At 38.5% G+C, this 21,477-nt stretch overlaps 1 protein-coding gene and 1 pseudogene across 1 annotated transcript; one reads left to right on the forward strand and one right to left on the reverse strand.

The window, feature by feature from the left end:
• Nucleotides 1-1,309: 1,309 nt before the first annotated feature.
• Nucleotides 1,310-7,455, reverse strand: LOC127451643 (tubulin beta-4B chain-like; annotated as a pseudogene).
• On the forward strand, nucleotides 7,209-19,581 carry LOC127451638 (nuclear factor 7, brain-like). The gene is made up of 6 exons (XM_051716480.1): nucleotides 7,209-7,717; nucleotides 10,012-10,107; nucleotides 10,194-10,424; nucleotides 10,502-10,524; nucleotides 10,644-10,762; nucleotides 18,323-19,581. The coding sequence occupies exons 1-6, from the start codon at nucleotides 7,319-7,321 to the stop codon at nucleotides 18,871-18,873; spliced, it is 1,419 nt and encodes a 472-aa protein (XP_051572440.1). The 5' UTR covers nucleotides 7,209-7,318; the 3' UTR covers nucleotides 18,874-19,581.
• The last annotated feature ends 1,896 nt before the right edge of the window (nucleotides 19,582-21,477 follow it).

A 21,477-nucleotide genomic window follows, 5' to 3' on the forward strand; every position in this document is an offset into this window, starting at 1 on the left:
GCGGTTGGTCAAGATTACGATCTAAGAACATATTTCAAATCAGCAGTAAAATCTGACAACACTGGTGTCATTAATTGTGCTTCTTTACCTCAGATTACTCAAAAATAAAATAAAAAAATAAATATATATATATATATATATATATATATATATATATATATATATATATATATATATATATATATTTGCAATTTGTCTAGTTCAGCTAATGCACATGCGCATTCTGGAGTGGTTTGACAGGCTATGTCTGTATCTAAGGTGATTGGCTCTTTTACCTGTAGGCGAGAGTTCATTTTCTACACCCGTTGACGTTCCAGTTCTCCCATTCATTTTAATAGAAGTGGCAAGTCTCTGCTAAATAAACAGTTACCTGACGAAAGCAGGTTACTTAAAAATAGTGGTTATGCCTTTGCTGATAACTACCAAAAATGATCTTATTCAAAAAATCAGACAACGCAAGAAAACAGTGTTTATATGAGACTTGAAATCATCGGATTATTATCTGCTGTTGATGTCAAAACTTAAACAGTCATGAGCACATTGGATAAGAATACGTACTTGGTTAGAATGCTGGTAAAGGTGTTTACATGCTACGTGAAATCAGGTCAATGGCCAAAAATCTACCTGAGTTGATCGGTTTATGTTAAAATGTTTCTGAGAACACACAGGCAAAATTACGAGCGCATTTACATGAACGTTCTTACACAGATTATGCTTTATAAGCCGACAACATTTGTGGTCACTAAATGCATTAAACAGCTTTTCTTTATCAGTGTAAGGTCATAAACCGATCAACACAGATAGACTTTTACTCATTACTCCGATTTCGCGTTGCATGTAAACACCTTTACTGGTATTCCGACCGGTTTATCCAATTTATACAAGTGTTGTGCAAAGTCTGACGTCAAACGCTGAGAATAATCAGTTGATTTAAAGTCTCACATAAACGCAGTTTTCACGTAAATGCGCTTTCGTCTTTTCGAATAAGATCATTTTTGGTAGTTATCACTGTATTGGTGTGCATGTATACGGGCTCGTTGTTGCCTATTAAACATAATCGTGTAAGAACATGCATGTAAACACGCTCAATTTTATACAAAGTAAGATCAAAAACACTTAATTTTACAATAAAGTAAATGAAACTTATGCAAATACACGTGACTTCTAAGTATTGAAAAATAAAATCAAGAAAGCATGTCAGATGTAGAATTTGCCTTTATTCAGATTGGTATTGACATTAGATACATCGTTCTGAAATCTGAAGGCTTCACAGTTAAATCACTTGCATTTCACTTGGACGTGAGGGGGATTTGATGCATGCAATCACAACATTCAGAAACACAAAAGTAAAAAAAATAAAAAATTTGCAGGGAGCATGATTGTTGATAATGGATACTGAGAATGTGAAAAACCATTTATCTGTTCTGTAAAGCATTGGTTTGCTGATGAGAAGGATGAAATGTGGGGAGCAATTGGAGTGGATCACTTTTTCGGCAGGTTGGTGTGATTTATGCGACCTCCTCCTCGCCCTCCTCTTCAAACTCGCCCTCTTTGGCAGTGGTGTCCTGGAACTGCTGGCACTCCGACACCAGGTCTTTCATGTTGCTTTCGGCTTCGGTGAACTCCATCTTATCCATACCTTCTCCGGTGTACCAGTGCAGAAAAGCTTTGTGGCGGAACATGGCGGTGAACTGCTCGGAGATGCGTTTGAACAGCTCCTGGATGGTGGTGCTGTTGCCGATGAAGGTGGCGGCCATTTTGAGCCTGCGGGGTGGAATGTCGCAAATGGCAGTCTTGACGTTGTTGGGGATCCACTCGACAAAGTAGCTACTGTTCTTGTTCTGGATGTTGAGCATCTGCTCATCCACTTCCTTCATGGACATTCGTCCACAGAACATGGCAGCCATGGTTAGATAATGGCCGTGAAGGGGGTCGCAGGCCGCCATCATGTTCTTGGCATCAAATATCTGCTGTGTGAGCTCAGGCACGGAACGGTACTGCTGGCTGCCCCTGCTGGTGAGTGGAGCGAAGCCTGGTATGAAGAAGTGCAGATGGGGGAAAGGCAACATGTTCACAGCCAGTTTGTGGAGGTCAGCGTTGAGATGGCTGGGGAAGCGGAGGCAGGTGGTCATGGTGCTCATGGTGGCTGAGACGAGATGGTTGAGGCCGCCGTAAGTAGGTGTGGTGAGTTTGAGTGTGCGGAAGCAGATATTGTAGAGAGCCTCGTTGTCGATGCATTAGGTTTCGTCTGTGTTCTCCACTAGCTGGTGGACGGACAGGGTGGCATTGTAGGGCTCCACCACAGTGTCGGACACCTTGGGTGAGGGCACCATGCTGATGGTGTTCATGATACGGTCAGGGTACTCTTTACAGATCGTGCTGATGAGGAGAGTGCCCATGACTGATCCGGTTCCTCCACACAGGGAGTGAGTGAGCTGGAAGCCCTGCAGGCAGTTGCAGCTTTCTGCTTCCTTGCGAACAACATCCAGTACGGAATCCATCAGATCCAGTTGTTTCCAGCACCACTCTGACCTACCAAAATACCAATATAAATGCAATATAATTTATTTTTATATATATATATGAATTACACTAATTTCAAAGCAAAACAATTTTGTACCAGTTTAGGATGAAAATAATGTACAAAATATTGATAATTTGCTTACTAAACACAAACTTATCAGGTCTAAATATCTGTCCAAAGGGTCCAGAGTGAACTGAATCCATTGTGCCAGGCTCCAGATCCACCAAGATGGCATGGGGAACATACTTCCCACCTATAAACAAGGACAGATGGGTTGTACTAACCAGTGTATGACTCTGACGCTTGCAAATTTCTGTGAAGATACAGTGGAGTCCCAAAGTCTGCTTGCTTAAATTGGGAAAAATCACACTATTAATTACAAATTACATTATCAGAAAAACAATTCAAGTAAAAAGCTGAACTAAAATTTTTTCATGAATTTAAAAGTGCACTCTTTGTACACATTTTGAAGTATGTCGAAGTGGGTTACATTGGCTTACACTGGCTTACACTGACACCTAGTGGCCTGGATGCTGCATCATTCAAACAGTAGTTTTATACTTATAGTTTTATATATATATATATATATATATATATATAACAACTGTAAACTATATATAGTTATTTAGATTATAGTTTCCAGCATCGGCATGCAGAGGGGTAATCACTGGCACACCAGCAAAGGCGAGAGAGGAGTAGACTATTTTATTTATATAAATTCTGCACCTGCATTCCAATCTTGATGTAATCCTTCCTCATGATCACACAGCGTGTTTTCATGAACTTAATGGGAGGCTAAACAAAAAGTTAAAATATGACGAGACTGCATTATACCCAACAGACTCATGCAGCACGTGCAAGCCATTCATGCATCACGAGCCGGCAGCGCTTCACGTTCGGTTAATCGTGTGAGTAAATGCTCCCGCTTTGCTTTTGCTTTGGTCAGGCTGCAGATGGCAGCCTACATTCCATGTTTCATTTGTTTCTTTTTGCTTTCAGAACAACATGTGATGTAATAAGGAAAACACCACTATTAATCCTTGAGATTTCCAACCCAGCATACAGGTGCACCCTCCTTAAACCATGGTCACACTAAAAGAGAAAAAATAAACCCACATCGTATGGTTCAAAAAGTCTATTCAAAATATAAATTAAACCTAGAAATAAAGTTAAGATTTTGCAGGTGCGATTTACTGAAAAGGGCTGAATAGTTGATCGGCTTGTAATGCGTGAATGGCTTGCATGCGCAGCGAGAGTCTCGTCACACTTTAATAGTGTTTAGCCTCCCATTCAGCTGATGAAAACGTGCTGCGTGATCATGAGGAAAGATTACATCAAGATGTAGATTGGAATGCAGGTACGAAAAACGTCATATAATTAAAACAGCCTGCTCCTCTCTCGCTGTTGCTTACGTGCTAGTGATTACATGCTTACAATGACATAATATAATAAATATTTTAGATTCCATGCAATGGGGGCCTGGGTAAAATACGCTGGCTACCACCCCTGGAGTTCACTAGTTCAAATCCCAGGGTGTGCTGAGTGACTCCAGCCAGGTCTCCTAAGCATCCAAATTGGCCCGGTTGCTAGGGAGGGTAGAGTTACATTGGGTAACCTCCTTGTGGTCCCTATAATGTGGTTCGTTCTCGGTGGGGCGCATTGGTAAGTTGAGCGTGGATGCAGCAGTGGATGGCGTGAAGCCTCCACACGCGCTATGTCTCTGTGGCAACGCGCTCGACAAGCCACGTGATAAGATGCGCGGATTGACGGTCTCAGACGCAGAGGCAGCTGGGATTCTTCCTCCACCACCCGGATTGAGGCAAATCACTACGCGACCACAAGGACTTAAAAGCGCATTGGGAATTGAGCATTCCAAATTGGGTAAAAAAAAAAAAAAAAAAGATTCCACACAATTTCGTGATCAGTAATCAAAGAAGCAAATTTGTGACATTAACTGTGTTAACTAATTTTGTACAAAAAGACAGGTTTTCATTCATTAAAGCACTTTCACAAGATGCTTTGTGATTTAAGAAGGCTATAGCTGCAGGCATTGCTCCAAAAAGGGACATGAGCTCCAAATCACCATTGTAAATATACGGAGCCTCTTACCCTACTCTTTCCCTAACCTTAATCGTGAGTGGAAGTGATGCCCCCTTTTGGAGTTGGCACAACCCCCTTTTGGAGTAAGCCCACCCGTTTTGGAGTATCCCCACCCTCTTTTAGCGATTCCGCCCCCATTTGGAGGTCTCCGGCCTGCAGTTATACCTACTTGGGTGATTTGGACAGATATGATAGGCGACTCTCTGAGGACCAATTGCAATTAAAGACATATCTGAAAAATATTGCATCAAGGAACTGAGATGGATTCTCCTAAAGAGTTTTGGAACACATCTTTCAATAACAAAGTAGGCTACCAAAAAGTATGGTACTAGTACTACAATGGTTTTTTTTTTGGACATGTACCATAGTAGTACAGTGATATTCTTAGAAGTAACTATAACCACCAAAGGAATGGAGCACGAATGTGTCTTCAAGATGTCTGTGAAAGACTACATCATCTGGAAAGCATAACATTATAATTAATGCACAAACAGCTAATAAATGTCTTAAAAAGATCACTTTCACATAACTCTAAATTATAAAATGTCTCAAAAACATCTGCTGAATGTAGTTCTTAATCTGACAAGGAACTTTTTCTTAAACTATAACAAAATAGTAAAATTTGGACATTCAAATTCAAAGTAGCCTTTAAAAATAGCAGAACTAGTTCTGTTCCAGCAATTGTCAGACATTTAAAGGGATAGTTCAACCAAAAATTAAAATTCACTCATTATTTACTCACCCTCATGCCATCCCAGATGTGTACGACTTTCTTTCTTCAGCTGAACACAAACAAAAATTTTTAGAAGAATATTTCAGCTCTGTAGGTCCATACAATGCAAGTGATTGGGTACCAAATCACATTAACGCAATATAAACTTAATTAATCCGACTTCAGTGGTTAAATCCATGTCTTCAGAATTGATATGATAGGTGTGGATGAGAAGCAGATCAATATTTAAGTATTTTTTTTTACAATACATTCTTCCCCCTGCCCAGTAGGTGGCGATATGCACAAAGAATGCGAATCGCCAAAAACAAAAGAAGAATGTCAATGTGAAAGTGGAGATTTATAGTAAAAAAGGACATAAATATTGATCTGTTTCTCACCCACACCTATCATATCACTTATGAAGACATGGATTTAACCACTGGAGTTTTATGGATTATTTTTATGTTTCCTTTATGTGCTTTTTGGAGTTTAAACATTTTGGTCACCATTCACTTGCATTGTATGGACCTACAGAGCTGAAATATTCTTCTAAAAATCTTCATCTGTGTTCAACAGAAGAAAGAAAGTTATACACATCTGGGATGGCACGAGGGTGAGTAAATGATAAGAGAATGATTTTTGGGTGAACTATCCCTTTAACTTTTTTTTTTTTTGCTATACAAGTTGACATTTTTTTTTCCATCCTAGAAATGATTTTCAGGGCCTTTTTTTATCTTTATGAGGCCATATTTTATCTAACCATATAAAACCACACAGGGTCTCATTCATTTCGGTCAAATACTTACATAAATTTAAAAAATTAATTTAATACATTCTTCAAAACTATTATGGTTGTTAATCAGATACAATTTTATATCACTATATTAGTTAGCTACCAACACTTGCCTTTAAGAAAGTAAATATTGCAAGATCACATGGTTACAGTGTCTGCAGATGCACTAAATCCATGCTAAACCCACTAGACAGACCTATATTAGAATATTATAATATATCAAAAGTATTCACTAAAAGTGCATTTTCGCTCCCACTATTTTAATATGAGGCATATTTGCCCTGAGCCTTGGATAATTTCTGACCCTTGTTATAATAATACATTAATAACATAATAATAAAAGCATATGCTTTGCTGTCCAAACTCACTTTGGATGACAAAGTGCAAAAAACAAAATTTTAAACAAGCAGTGCATGAACAGTAAACATTAAACTTTGGGTGTGTTAGCTATATATTTTGGCATTATCTTCATGCTAATTAAGCACATATCCCCAGCGAATTCACATTACTGTAATGCATCCAGATGTTTTTTTGTAAATCCCATTATTTTCAATTTTCTTGTAAAACTCAGCATGGGTCAGCAATCAGCATGCAATCAGCATAAATTAAAGACAGTACATCAAATACTACCATAATTAATAAACTATTTGCAATTTAAATAATATATCATAATTTTTATAAATTTGTAAATAAAATTGTTTGTTTGTTCTTTTTAGTACAGTAATAATTTTAATTGTGGGAGGATATGTGTTTAATTGTCACAAAAATATTGTCATTCAAAAAATCTAAGTGGTCCTAATAGGCTTAATTTTCTTTATGTAAAATCGAATTTCTTATTTCTTTAGAATTTTGGGTAATATATACATATAATAACATTACTAAATATTTCTGTAGAGTATTGACTTTTACAATCAGGCTTCAGGATCGTCCTGAAGGATGCTGACCAATTAGTCTCTACATCATTCAGAGCATTTCACTTCTAGTTTGACTTGTTCAGTGTGCTTAGACTCCTCCTACTCTACTGTTACATGTCAAGACAGACACATTATCAACTCTGTGCTCCATGAAACCAGCTGAGTGAGAACACCTGTAAACTAAACAAGAGGTTCAGCTGACATCCCAAAGAGATGTCTAATAGAGAACAAACTTCCTCCTGAGAACCTGAGAAAAGACGTACCTGCTCGAGGATATGTCTGCAAATCTCCCAGAAGAGGACCTCTCCTGTCCTGTGTGCTGTGAAATTTTCAAGGATCCAGTTCTTCTGCCATGCAGCCACAGTTTTTGCAGGAGCTGTCTGGAGCACTTCTGGGATAGCGCAGGTTCTCGCACCTGCCCCGTCTGCAGGAGAAGAGCCTCCAAGAAAAGCCTTCCCTCCAACCGGGCCCTCAAAAACCTGTGTGAAGCTTTCTTGCTGGGAAGAGGCCAGGGCAATGCATCTGGATCGAACACGTTGTGCTGGAGACATGCTGAAAAGCTAAAACTTTTCTGTTTGGTAGATCAAGAACCAATCTGTGTTGTATGCCATGCCTCAAAAATACACAAGGGTCACAACTGCTCTCCCATAGAAGAGGCGGCTCTGGATTGTAAGGTAGAGTTGACAATGCCACATTGTGTTTTTGAATCTGTGATACATTGTGTTTGCTCTCAATACTTTCTGCTGTTCTCAGGCTTTGAGAAGATTTACAGCAGCAAGGCATAACAATGCAGTTTATCAAGTCTGCTTTGACATTATCTCAGTCTGTTCAGCCAAAAGATCATGGCAGGCTTTCAAACAACACCTTCTGCATTCTTCTTATTCAAGCTCCCAGTGTGGCATATGTGTCCCATTGTTTTCTGGGAAAATGTATTCAGTTTGATCCAAAACTCTTCTGAAGGTACTGACATGGTTAGATTAGGGTAGAGAGAGAGAGTGTGAAGTAAGCTGGACAGGGAAGTTTATATTGGAAAAGAGAGGCTTCAACAGTTTATAGCGCTTCATTGGTTCTGAACTGGTGGGTCATGACTGTTGCTAAAAAACAATACTAAATGCAAATAATTACATGCAACTAACTGTTTGATCATACTAGGTTAGTATGGCAAAATAAATATGCTAAATTAATCAACTTTTTAAAACGAGGCAAAAACACTTCCTATGTTTTTTGTTGTTTACATCAAAGGTCATGTGTCCAATCAAACTCTTCGTTATTTTGGTGCGAATTCCTCCAATCCATCCTACCAACATAGACAGGTTGCGTGACATGTCCTAGTAGTGCATGAAAACCACAATGTAAATGTATTTTTAGACAGTAAAAAAAACTGGTACTATGTTGGGTCGCCCAATATTCAGTAATTTCATGACAACTCATAATTCGTACGAGATGGTGAAATCTGATATCGTATCTGACTTTCATTCTCACAGAGACCATCCAATCAACAATACATTCCAAATCGATACAATACAGGCATCAGATTTTACCTAGTCTCCTATTCAACACTTTATTTTAAAGGTGCACACAGTAAGATTTTGGCTGGCTCTTACTCATCCCAGCGGTCCCAGTATTACTTGTTGTTTTAGACTCTATACTGACCCCCATCGACCTGGATAGTGGAAGTTTTTTTTTTTTTTATCCTCTGTTATTACTTTTCTGTGTTTTTTCCCCATCTCATACTACACACATCCTTATTATGGAAATTCTTGGATTTAATCCAATGAACTTTGACACGTGTAGGCTACTTGCGATTGCCGTTTGATGTTGCACTGTTTATCCATTATCGGCGCCATGAGGACATTAATCTTCATCTCATGAGTGTACATAATTTTAAACATATTTCTAAAAAATTATATTCAGGTGTTTATGTGTAAAACTTTTTTAATAAACAAAAATGTACTTAGTGGGGGGGCCTGGGTAGCTCAGCGAATATTGACGCTGACTACCACCCCTGGAGTCGCTAGTTCGAATCCAGGGTGTGCTGAGTGACTCCAGCCAGGTCTCCTTAGCAACCAAATTGGCCCAGTTGCTAGGGAGGGTAGAGCTACATGGGGTAACCTCCTCGTGGTTGCGATTAGTGGTTCTCGCTCTCAATGGGGCACGTGGTAAGTTGTGCGTGGATCGCAGAGAATAGCATGAGCCTCCACATGCTGTGAGTCTCCGCGGTGTCATGCACAATGAGCCACGTGATAAGATGCTCGGATTGACTGTCTCAGAAGCGGAGGCAACTGAGACTTGTCCTCCGCCACCCAGATTGAGGTGAGTAACCGCACCACCACGAGGACCTAGTAAGTAGTGGGAAATGGGCATTCCAAATTGGGAGAAAAGGAGATAAAAAAAACAACAAAAAAAACAAAACGTACTTAATGCACCTTTAAAGCTGGACTACGAAACTTTTGGGCTCTCTATCAAAATCTGTGGATGAAACCTAACATTGCAAATAACTTGCGGAGGAACACTGACTTGTTTCTTATGTCAGTTGTGCTTACAGACATGACGTAATCACACAAGGATGAATGGCGTAAGCCTGCAATTTCCCGCCAAATCCAATCCGACAGCTCAAAATATACTGTAAATCGTAAAATTATTGTAGGCTTACCTTAGTAAAATGCGTCAAGGCAAGAACACATTTTTGAACACAGATTTTTTTATGTACTCACTCAAAAACTTGCTCACCTTTTGTTAATTTTTAACCAAAAACTTCTGCAGTGTAGCTTTAAAAAAGAAGACTTTGGAAAAATCTGAAAAACATTGTTAGTTTATTTTTCTCTATGGAAGTAAGATTCATACATTTTTGTACAACGATTTCGCCATCTCTTACTAATCATTACAACTTGTCATGGGACAAAATCTTGAAGCAAAACCAAACAATAGTTCCTTGGTTTTACTTTTAAGAAAGATATTTTCCTTGCAGGATAAACTCTCTGCTGCCATGAAAGTATTGCAACATAAGCTGGAAGTATTCAGTAAAGCAAGACGGTCGTCAGCCTTAACTTTGGAGCACATAAAGGTAAATATTATATTTAATCACAACAATAGATGTGACTATTGTTATAAGCACCAATATGTTTCTTTATTATTAATTATGTTTTTTAGATTCAGGCCCAGCGAGTTGAGAGACAAATGAAGGAGGAGTTTCTCAAGCTCCACCAGTTTCTGTATGAGGAGGAAGAGTGCAGGTTATCAGCCCTCAAGGAGGAGGTAGAGCGTAGAGTGGAGGCCATGAAGAACAGAGATGATGATATTGCACGGAGGATATCATCTCTTACAGACATGCTCGGCACAACTGAGCGAAGAATAAACGCTGATGATTTGACTTTGTTGCAGGTAAGAATATTGTGATCTGTCGGAATAACATTAATTTGATACTTTGTTAATTCATTTATTGTGTTCATCTTTTACAGAACTTCAAAGCTACCGTAGATGGGTATGTAAATTTATGACTTACCCTTCATTATTTTATTTCCTTTGCTTTCTTTGTTGTTTTTCTTTTCAAGAAGCCTGTTCATTCTAAATAGAACTTGATTTTTTTTTTTCTCTCCACAGAACATGGAGCACATTGGAGGATCCAGAATGTTTGTCTCGATTTTTATTGGATGAGCCCAAGTATCTTGGCAACCTGAAGTACAAGGTCTGGGAGAAGATGCAGGAAGTTGCACCTTACAGTAAGAACGTCTTTAATGTGCAGAGGGACGCTGATGTTCCATATAGAAACTAAAAATGAAGAAATAATAATAACCCAATCAAATTCATAGGTGTTTGAATGCAAATTGTACAAGTACATTTTCATGTGTTTGGGTAGACATTAGAGCCCGACCGATATGGGATTTTTTTTTCTTCCCCTTTTTCACCCAATTTGGAATGCCCAATTCCCAGTGCGCTTTTAGGTCCTCGTGGTGACGTAGTGATTCGCTTCAATCCGGGTGGCGGAGGATGAATCCCAGTTGCCTCCGCGTCTGAGACCATCAACCCGCATATCTTATCACGTGGCTTGTTGAGCACGTTGCCACGGAGACATAGCACGTGTGGAGGCTTCACGCCATCCACCGCGGCATCTGCGCTCAACTCACCACGCGCCCCACCGAGAACGAACCACATTATAGCGATCACAAGGAGGTTACCCCATGTGACTCTACCCACCCTATAGCAACCGGGCCAATTTGGCTGCTTAGGAGACCTGGCTTGAATCACTCAGCACACCCTGGGATTTGAACTTGCGAACTAGCGAACTCCAGGGGTGGTTGCCAGCTTCTTTTACCACTGAGCTACCCGATATGTGATTTTTGAGACCGATACCGATTTTAGAGAGGGAAAATTCACTGATTACCAATATGGTGACCGATATAGCTAATTTTTGAGCTGGAATGAAAACAGACCGATTTTGTGACTATGTGGCCGATTTTGCACTGATATGACTAATAAATAATAAATTAAAATTAAATAAATACATCAGGGGCCAGTTGCACATTTACGTTTGGCTTTATATTTTTACAGAGGCTGCACTTAAATTACTGTCATATTAATGTTACATATTTTAAATAGAATTAATAATACAAATATTATTTTAAAAAGAGGATATCTGGAGCAGATACAGAGTTTAATTTCACCTTAGGCTGCGCGTGCTTCTTCCCTCTCTCACTCGCTGCACGCGCAGGAAAAATGTCCTCTCACAAGCAAACTCAGCAAAGTAGTTATGAAATCACTTCGGTGGTGCGGGAATCGGCTTTCCAAACGTTTGTAAGTCCTTATGGATGTTTTCACATTTGAGTCTTCTTTAAATCTGTGCATGCTTGTACGTTATTTTTCCACTGAGCAGGCTTTTTCAAGCGCAGGATAATGGCCTCAGGTGAGTCAAGTCCCGTCTTTCACCGGACCATGTTGACGGGTTAATTTTACTCATCAAAAAAATTATGCTTTTGAGTAAGTAGTCTAGAAAATAACTGTTTTAGACTAGGTATGCCATTTTTTTAATCTGCTAATGGACTTTCCACGAGCAGCCATTAAATGTCGCTACGTGGTTGTGACTTTTATTTTGAAGTTCTGGTTCTTGTCTTGTCTCTTTTCTTGTTTCCCTTCCTGGTTGGTCTTTAGCTGTGTATATAATGTCCTAATGTTCTCTGTTTCTGTGTTGGTACTTGTCCTTTGTTAGTCTGTTTGTGGTAGTCTGGGTTGAGTTCTTGTTTATGTCTTCTGGAGTCTTTTACTTTGTATTTCTCCTTTCTTCAATAAAAGCTGCACTTAGATCTTCACCCTGCTGCTCCTTTTAGACTCCACATTACAAAACCCTTTTTATGTATGTACAACTGTAGAGATGTAATCTTTAGAAGCCCTATGAAGACTTGTCAGAACTGGAATAGCCCAAACTTTGCGTGGATATGGCCACATGAGTGATTTCAATACTCGGACAAAATCCAAGTAAATGATAATGAAACTTTGCCCAAGAAAGACATTTTTAATAGCAATTACATGATTAAAGTGAGAATAATTTAAAGGAATAGTTCACCCAAAAATGAAAAGTCTCTCATCTTTTACTCGCCCTCAAGCCATCCCAGATATGTATGACTTCCTTTTTTCTGCAGGACACAAATGAAGATTTTTAGAAGAAATTCTCAGCTCTTTTTGTCCATACAATGCAAGTGAATGGGTGCAAAAATGTTGATGCTCTAGAAATCACATAGGTCAACATAAAAGTAATCCATATGACTGCAGGGGTAAAATTCAGGGCCGGCCCGTGGGTTTGTGGGGCCCTAGGTGAAATCACCCCCTGGTGTGAAAACTGTCATAACTTTAAAACATCCACAGATCAACTGCAAATGTGATGAGCAGATTTTTTTTTTTTATAGAAAGCACTAAAAAAGAAGCACTATACTGTATAGCTCGGTCAGATGACAAATAACATGTCCGGACCCACTTTATATTAGGTACTATGTACTTAGACATTTGATACAATGTACTTATTATGTACATACATGTTGTTGCACTGTAATTACATTTAAAGTACTTGCATTTAATTACATTTGTAGTTACACTGTTAACTTTACCCCTAACCCAACCCTTACCCCAAAACCTAACTCTAACCCCTAATCCTAAACCTACCCGTACCTCAACCTCAGTAGCAGCAAATGTGGGAATTCTGCGGAACAATATGTAGTTACACAGTAAATACATAGTCTTGTATGTATTTAATGTTATTACATAGTAGTGAAGGCCACCTAATATAATGTGTGACCACATGTCCAATAGCTTTTTTTCCCATCATGAAGATGCATAAAGGAATATGTGTATTTTAGGTGCTGTGACAAGTCATCATTTTATCATCTTATTTTGATCACCTTTCAACTTGTTTCTTGAAGTACAAATAAACCAATGTCTCAATTAATATAAGGTAATGGAAACTGCAAGTATGATAATTATTGGTTACATTTTATAATTATGTTTGCATTAGGTATCATTAACAATTTATAATAAAGATTTCCAGCATTTATTAATCTAGTCTAATGTCAATTTATAAAAGTACAACTGTTTATTGTTTGTTCATGTTAGTTCATATTGTATTAACTAATGTTAACTTATACAATTGTTTATGTTAAAAATGGACTATTATATTTAGAAATGAACATTAACCAAGAATATTAAGTACTGGTCATTGTTAGTTCATGTTAATTAACTAATGTTAACAAATACAAGTGTAAGTGTTACCCATTCAAGTAACACAAAATAAGAAAATGCTGTTTAAAATAGTTTGAGAGATTTTTGATAGTGTAGGACACAGCTGACAATGCTTGAAATTCCATTTCAACCCATGTAACCATGTGTAAATGTTTATTTAGAGCAACAAAATCAATGAAAACAAAAAGTTATCCAGAATGTGTGCAAAAGTGAATAAAAGTTCAAACATCAGTGAAAATCAGGTAACTACAGCAATGTATAATGTATAATTATGTATAAATAAAATTAAACACAACACCTCGAAATATATATTTGTAAACAAATGTAAAGAATAAACACACCTCTTAGAGAGCAGAGATCTTTATTTTCCAGATGAATTGCTCATATTTTTGCGCCTTTATATAGGCAGTGTTTTAATTCCTTCCCCAGCAGATTATTCTTAAGAAAACGTGAAGAGCCCTAATGATTTGACAAATGCTGTTTCTGCTATCCTTTACACAAAATAAGCCTCAAAGTCTCAAATAGTCACAAAGCAATATTTTTCATAACTTATTTCCTGTGTTTCTGTCAAGCGTGCGCATTATTCAGCAAGGTGTGTGAACTGTGTCTAACAATACTGTGAAAAGAAGCCGCGCTCCAGTTTCCAGCAATGCTTTGCTTTATGAATAAATTATGCAGATTAGTGTGTACTGCTTAGCTTTACTTGTTGCTGATTTTGATACACTGTTGTTATTTTACTTGTAAATGTAAGTTATTTGTCTTTTTGTGATTATTCAGAGCTTATTTTGTACTTAATACGTTGTTTTTAGTTTTCACAATCATTGTGATTTGAATGTTAAATGATCAGCCATTGGAGTGGGGAGAAATTAAAAATAAAATTCATCAATGTTTCTTAATCTTATGACTTGTTCATTTATTTTGCACGTATTCACGGGGCACCCCCAGGCACGTCGGGGCCCTAGGCGGTCGCCTGTATCACCTGTAGGATGGGCCAGCCCTGGTTAAGTCAATGTCTTCAGGAGCGATTTAATAGGTGTGGATGAGAAACAGATCAATATTTTAGTCAATCTTTACTTTGAATTCTCCTTCCTGCTCAATCAATCTCCACTTTAACTTTCACATTCTTCTTCTTTTGTTTTTGGTGATTCACATTCTTCATGCCTACGCCCCCTGCTGGGCAGGGAGGAGAATTTCTAGCAAAACCCACACCTCACCCACACCTGTCATATCACTAGACATGTATTTAACCACTGGAGTCTTATGGATTACTTTTATGCTGCCTTTATGTGATTTTTGGAGCATCAAAATCGGCACCCATTCACTTGGATTGTATGGACCTACAGAGCTGAGATATTCTTCTAAAAATCTTCATTTGTGTTCTGCAGGAGAAAGAAAGTCATACACATCTGGGATGGCCTGAAGGTGATGAGAGAATATTCATTTTTGGGTGAACTATTCTTTTAAGGAAAATCATTAACACTCTTTGTTCTAACTGAATTATCATTAAAGCTCAATAAGTTTTAAATATAAGGGAAATTACCAAACTACTTCCAATCTAGTTAATTGTAAATGACAAAGAAAAAGCCAAAATCAAAAGTGTCTGATAATATGGGGGTTACCGAGAAAGCGAGAAGAATTCAGGTGGTCATGTGATTTCAACATGGTGGCCACCAAGTTGAGGGGCCTTTTTCTAGGCTACAGACATTTTTTTTATTAGAACAATGCAAATTGTACAAACAAGAGTACATATAACAATACATGACAGGGGTTTATATGAGACATTACATGTAAAAATAAATAAATGATTAATAGACTCAGGGGCACTTTTACCAAAAACAATTATCTTCCACATTAACTTTAAAGTGCTGTACCACCAGTGTCTTAACTGGGTATACTCGATGTACAATCTTATGAAACATCCTTCACCTTATTTGTAATACAATACTTGTAAGGGGTCATCCATATTTTACTCCAAACAAACTGTTTTTTTAAACAGAAAATTATATTTAGCTGTAACAGCAAGAATATCTTTTGTTTGCATAAGGTAACATAAAAAAAAAAATAGTATTACAGCCATAACTTGAAAAATCCTTGCCGTGTAACCTAATGCAGGAAGTAAACTCTTCAGCTGTTTCTAATGAAAAATTATTACCACATTGTAAAAGCCTTAAAATTTCCCTGGGAATGGCATGCAACACCATTAAGTATTGACTGGGTTCAACTGAGAAATTATAAATATTGATAACTATATAAAACACCCTCATTTTTAATCAACTGCTTAACTCAAATAATTCCCTTTTAAATACATTTTCATTAAAAAAAATATTTATTGTATATTTATTGTTCCAATTTGTATATTTATGGGGAGAGAAATTATTATTGTACACAAGTGGCCATGAAAGTAATACCTGTTTTTGGAAACTTGCAAGTTTTTTTTTAAGTATCTTGTTAATATCAAAATCACATATCAATAAAAACTCTATACCACTTTTTGAAATATCAGATTTGGTACTATATACCATGTATTTTTTATTTTATTTTATTTTTGTATAATTTTGCAACCATTTTAATTTAAATATCATATTTGAAGTCTTAAAATCCAAAACGTTCAGTCCTCCTTCAGTCTTTGACCTACAAATAATCTCTTTTTTAATATAATGTGGTTTGTTCTTCCAGATAAATTAAAAAAGTTTGGAGAAAATCATCTTAAAGAGTGTACAGTAGGTGGTACATCCAGCACTTGTGCAGTGTAGACCAATCCAGATAAGCCCTCAGCATTAACTAACAACACACGACCATTAAGTGAGATATCTCTTAACAGCCAAGAATTTTTTCTTTCTTTTTTCAAATGAAACCAGCAAAATACTTGTGAAACCAGCAAAAATAGTAATGAACTAATTGGACAGCCCTGCCGAATTCCTCTTTTAATTTCAAATCTATGGGTAGTTCCATTAGCCAATTTTACAGTTATTATGTTAGATTTTAAAAACTTTTTGAAAATAGTCCCCAAATCCCAAAAATTCAAGGGTCTTAAAAATAAAATCATGTTCAGTTGTGTCAAAGACCTTGTAAAAATCGATAAATAAGATAAAACTATTTTCATTAATAGCTTCACTATAATCTTTAAGATCTAATATAAGTCGAATGTTATTGCAAATATGTCTTCCTTTTATAAACCCCAACTCTAATTCATCAATAACTGAATCTAATCCTGTTTTCAGCCTTTCTGAAAATACGGATGCAATAATCTTACCATCATTATTGATGAGCAGGTATTGATTAATAATGGGTCTTTGTCAGGATTTGGAATTAAAGTTATTAGGCCTTGTGTCATTGAGGGTGGCAAAACACCCTTATTAATAGACTTCTTAAAGACCATTAAAAGGAATTCAGCCAGATCTTTCTGTCAAGACTTTGACAACATGCACTTAAGAAAACGACTTACTTCGGGGTTTTGCAGAAAGCAGCATTCTTAAATGCCACATAGTCATGGATGCAGCCATTTAAGGGATTAAAGGCTGTTAAGGCAAAGCGCTTATAACACGAGGTTTCTGTCAAAGAACACAGCTAATGTTAACGCATACCGGTAAGTGATGTTCTTATATGTTTTTGAAGAGTGTGCATGTGCATATGTGCCCAAGTGCGTCATGGGAACCCTGGAGTCTGATGTAAAGCAAAACCCCACTATTGCAGCACAATGTATCTGTTGCATTACACAGTGCTCGACATTTTGTGTCTTCAGAAACTTTCGTGCATTAAACAGCTTTCTGGTGTACGTGTTAATGAGCTATTATAATTTGATATCCTCAGAAGTTATTACTCCACCCCATGCATAACATCATTAACGACAGCTCTTCATTGTTGAACCAACGTGGTTCTAATAATGGATTTGCAAAATAGTTACTACGGATTCGGGAAACAGTCATGACTAGCTAGTTAATTTTTCCACCGATGCATCGTACTAGGTGGTTAAGCGGTGAGTTACATAGTTGTACGGGAAATGCACCACAGTTCGATTCAGTCCAGTTCGTTCAGACATTCACTGAATCATTTGAACGGTTTCTCACTCAGTACAACAGTGGCGGGATACTTAAGAACATAGAGAACAAACAGTGACGAAGTGGATATTTACCTACAATCAATTGAAGCAAAAGACTAAGCTACTTTTTTGAGAGGTAACTTTGAGAAACTTCAACTAGTGCTGTGCCATGTGAATAAGGGCCGTCAGCATCAAAAATGTTTTTGCATCCACCCATGCTGTAATTGTTTGCCTATGTAAACATGCGCTAGATGGATGTTGTTGACTACTGTGCCATGTTTTGCTGTGTCTTTAGCATCTTTCACAGGCCACATTTTTAGATGCTGTTAAAAACCAGTTTTGAGACACCTGCGTTCTGCTCAGGTGGACCGTTGCACTGCGTCTTGCTTATTTAGTGAAAAACGCATGGCCTAAAAGGTCTCTACATCTTTTAGAAATGTTTTAGCCAATTACATAAATGCTACACATACACATATTTTAAGTTCTTTCTTCTCTACCCCCCCCCCCCCATTCTCAGATCCTATAATTCTGGACCCAAACACAGCTCACCCTTGTCTAACACTCTCCGATGACCTCACCAGTCTCCACTATAGCTTCCCAAACCAAGGTCTCCCTGACAACCCTGAACGTTTCCACTTGAGTGCTGAGGTTCTGGGATTCACTGCCTTTAGTGCAGCAAGCCACTGCTGGGAGATCGAGGTTGGTGAAAATGAGGACTGGATCCTGGGCTTGGCCAGCGAGAATGTGAAGAGAGATCAGGAAGTGTCTGCGAGACCAGAGAATGGCTTCTGGACCATCTGTCTACGTGATGGGAAATACAGGGCCATGGCATCACCCCCGACAGCTCTTAACGAGAATGGAAAACTGCAGAGAGTCAAAGTCCAGCTGAACTGGGATGAAGGGGAGGTGATTTTCTCAAACCCAGCATGTCAAGAGATTTTATACACTTTCAATCACACCTTTACAGAGAAGTTGTTACCGTATTTCTACACACAAAGTAAACATCCTTTAAGAATCTTATCCAAGCCTGTGTTGGTATCCGTTAATGAGGAGGGTTTATGTTTATGAAAATAATTTCATTTAAGAAGGTTGCTGTTAAATTACACACTAAATTATGCTTTACCGGAAGTAATAATTTAAAATTGGAAATTGCATACTGGCCAGAATTGAATCTAACTTTATTTTTAAGGTGCAGATTATGTATGGGCTTGTTTATTACAGTCTGTGAAATATCCATTAGGGTAATGCAATGCATTTAACTTGTTAATAGGACTATTAAATAAAATGTCATTCAGGGGGTTCCGAAGGTGTTGTCAGTGCAAAGTAGCTGCGAAAGTCTCTTAATTTGTGTCTGTAAAGACTGTCTCCATCTTATTACGACCATGACCTTGTCTTACAATGTTGAGTTCTGTAATGCACTGAAATAAGCTTATGCTTCTTAAAATGTATGTGCTCTGATTTGTACTGCCTTTATTCTGTCTTAATGATTCTTTGTCATTCCAATATATACAATCAGTATGAAACCATTTTCAAAGCAGTTTGTCAAAGCATACTTTGTAAAACCAGACATTAAACCTACTGCTGAAATTGAAGAAAACTTCTTTGTAGGCATGCTTCATCTTTCTGACCACCAGATGGAAGTAACATGCAGCATAAAGAAGAGCTTCAAATAATGAACTCAATTTCAATACACTGGTAAAAAAACTCTTTGTTTTATGAAATCTGTACTTCTTAACATATGTTGAGTTCCTGGCATATTTCATTGACATCAGTGATTAAATGACAACAATGTTACTGTTAAATTATCACTTTGTGGGTTCACAGCTGAATGATGTTGTGATCTCGTCTACTTTGACCTGTTTCTATACACCGATCAGCCACTACATTAAAACCACCTGCCTAATATCATGTAGGTCCCCCTCGTGCCCTCAAAACAGCTCTGACCCGTCGAGGCATGGACTCCACAAGACCTCTGAAGGTTTCCTGTGGCATTTGGCACCAAGACGTTAGCAGCAGATCCTTTAAGTCCTGTAAGTTGCGAGGTGGGGCCTCCATGGATCGGACTTGTTGGTCCAGCACATCCCATAGATGCTCAATCAGACTGAGACCTGGGGAATCTGGAGGTCAAGTCAACACCTTGAACACTTTGTCATGTTCCTCAAACCATTCCTGAACATTTTTTGCTGTGTGGCAGGGTGCATTATTCTGCTGAATGAGGCCACTGCCATCAGGGAATACCGTTGCCATGAAGGGGTGTATGTAGTCTGCAACAATCATTAAGTAGGTGGTACGTGTCAAAGTAACCCACATGAATGCCAGGACCCAAGGTTTCCGAAAAGAACATTGCCCAGAGTATCACACTGCCTCTGCCGGCCTGCCTTCTTCCCACAGTGCATCCTGCTGCCATCTTTTCCCCATGTAAATGATACACACGCACCCGGCCGTCCACATGATCTAAAAGAAACGTGATTCATCAGATCAGGCCACCTTCTTCCATTGCTCCATGGTCCAGTTCTGACACTCACGTGCCCATTGCAGGCACTTTCAGCATTGGACAGGGGTCAGCATGGGCACTCTGACTGGTCTGCGGTTACGCAGCCTCATACGCAGCAAGCTGCGATGCATTGTGTGTTCTGACACCTTTCTATCATGGCCAGCATTAAGTTTTTCAGCAATTTGTGCTACAGTAGCTCTTCTGTGGGATCGGACCAGTTGGGCTAGCCTTCGCTCCCCACGTGCATAAATGAGCCTTGGGTGCCCATGACCCTGTCACCGGTTCACTGGTTGTTCTTCCTTGGACCATTTTTGGTAGGTACTAACCACTGCATACCGGGAACACCCCACAAGACCTGCCATTTTGCAGATGTTCTGACCCAGTTGTCTTGCCATCACAATTTGACCCTTGTTAAAGTCGCTCAGATCCTTATGCTTGCCCATTTTCCCTGCTTCCAACAAATTCAAGAACTGACTGTTCACTTGCTGCCTAATATATTCCACCCCTTGACAAGTGCTATTGTAACGAGATAATAAATGTTATTCACTTCACCTGTCAGTGGTTTTAATGTTGTGGCTGATCAGTGTATATATAGAATATATAGCGCTTCATGTTTCGTCTGGGAATATTTCTGCTCACACTCTGCCTACATAACAGACCAGAACCAATGGTTGGGTTTAATAGGGGGCATGTCCCTCCTAGATTTTCCTTGTGCCCTGCCCTACAAACTTCTCACTCCCCTACCCCAATGAACAGACAACCAGTTGCCCACCCTAAAGATCAAAATCAGATTCATGAAAACTGACTAGAGATTTTCATAGATACTGTTGGTTTTCATTTTTGCTTATCAAAGCTATTTGAATCTAAATTATACATCATTAACAAGGTTAATCACAGCAGACTTCTCACACTTGACACACTTTATCAAATCAAGTGTCCATTGGTCACATTTACCTGGTTGAATTCCCCAGAGCTGAAGGAGAAAAACACAATTGATTAACAGTGTCAATTCCAGGTGGCCTTCTTATCTTTAGCATTCAAACACCCACTGGAGAGGCTTTAGCCTGAAGGCAGAAAGAGAGAGAGAGAGCAGGTTAGGGACACGCTGAAGGGCCACAAGAGCCCTGCTGAGGCCCTCTGGAGCAATAGTACAGTCAACAACACGACAAGAACACATA

Source organism: Myxocyprinus asiaticus, chromosome 14, assembly GCF_019703515.2.
Source record: "Myxocyprinus asiaticus isolate MX2 ecotype Aquarium Trade chromosome 14, UBuf_Myxa_2, whole genome shotgun sequence".
NCBI lineage: Eukaryota > Metazoa > Chordata > Actinopteri > Cypriniformes > Catostomidae > Myxocyprinus > Myxocyprinus asiaticus.

Excerpts from the sequence above, each read along its gene's own strand:
- LOC127451638 (XM_051716480.1), top strand. The coding sequence starts at position 7,319 with ATGTCTGCAAATCTCCCAGAAGAGGACCTCTCCTGTCCTGTGTGCTGT. Across the intron at positions 7,718-10,011 it reads AGGCGGCTCTGGATTGTAAG|GATAAACTCTCTGCTGCCAT; the intron begins GTAGAGTTGACA and ends TTTTCCTTGCAG. Across the intron at positions 10,425-10,501 it reads ATGATTTGACTTTGTTGCAG|AACTTCAAAGCTACCGTAGA; the intron begins GTAAGAATATTG and ends CATCTTTTACAG.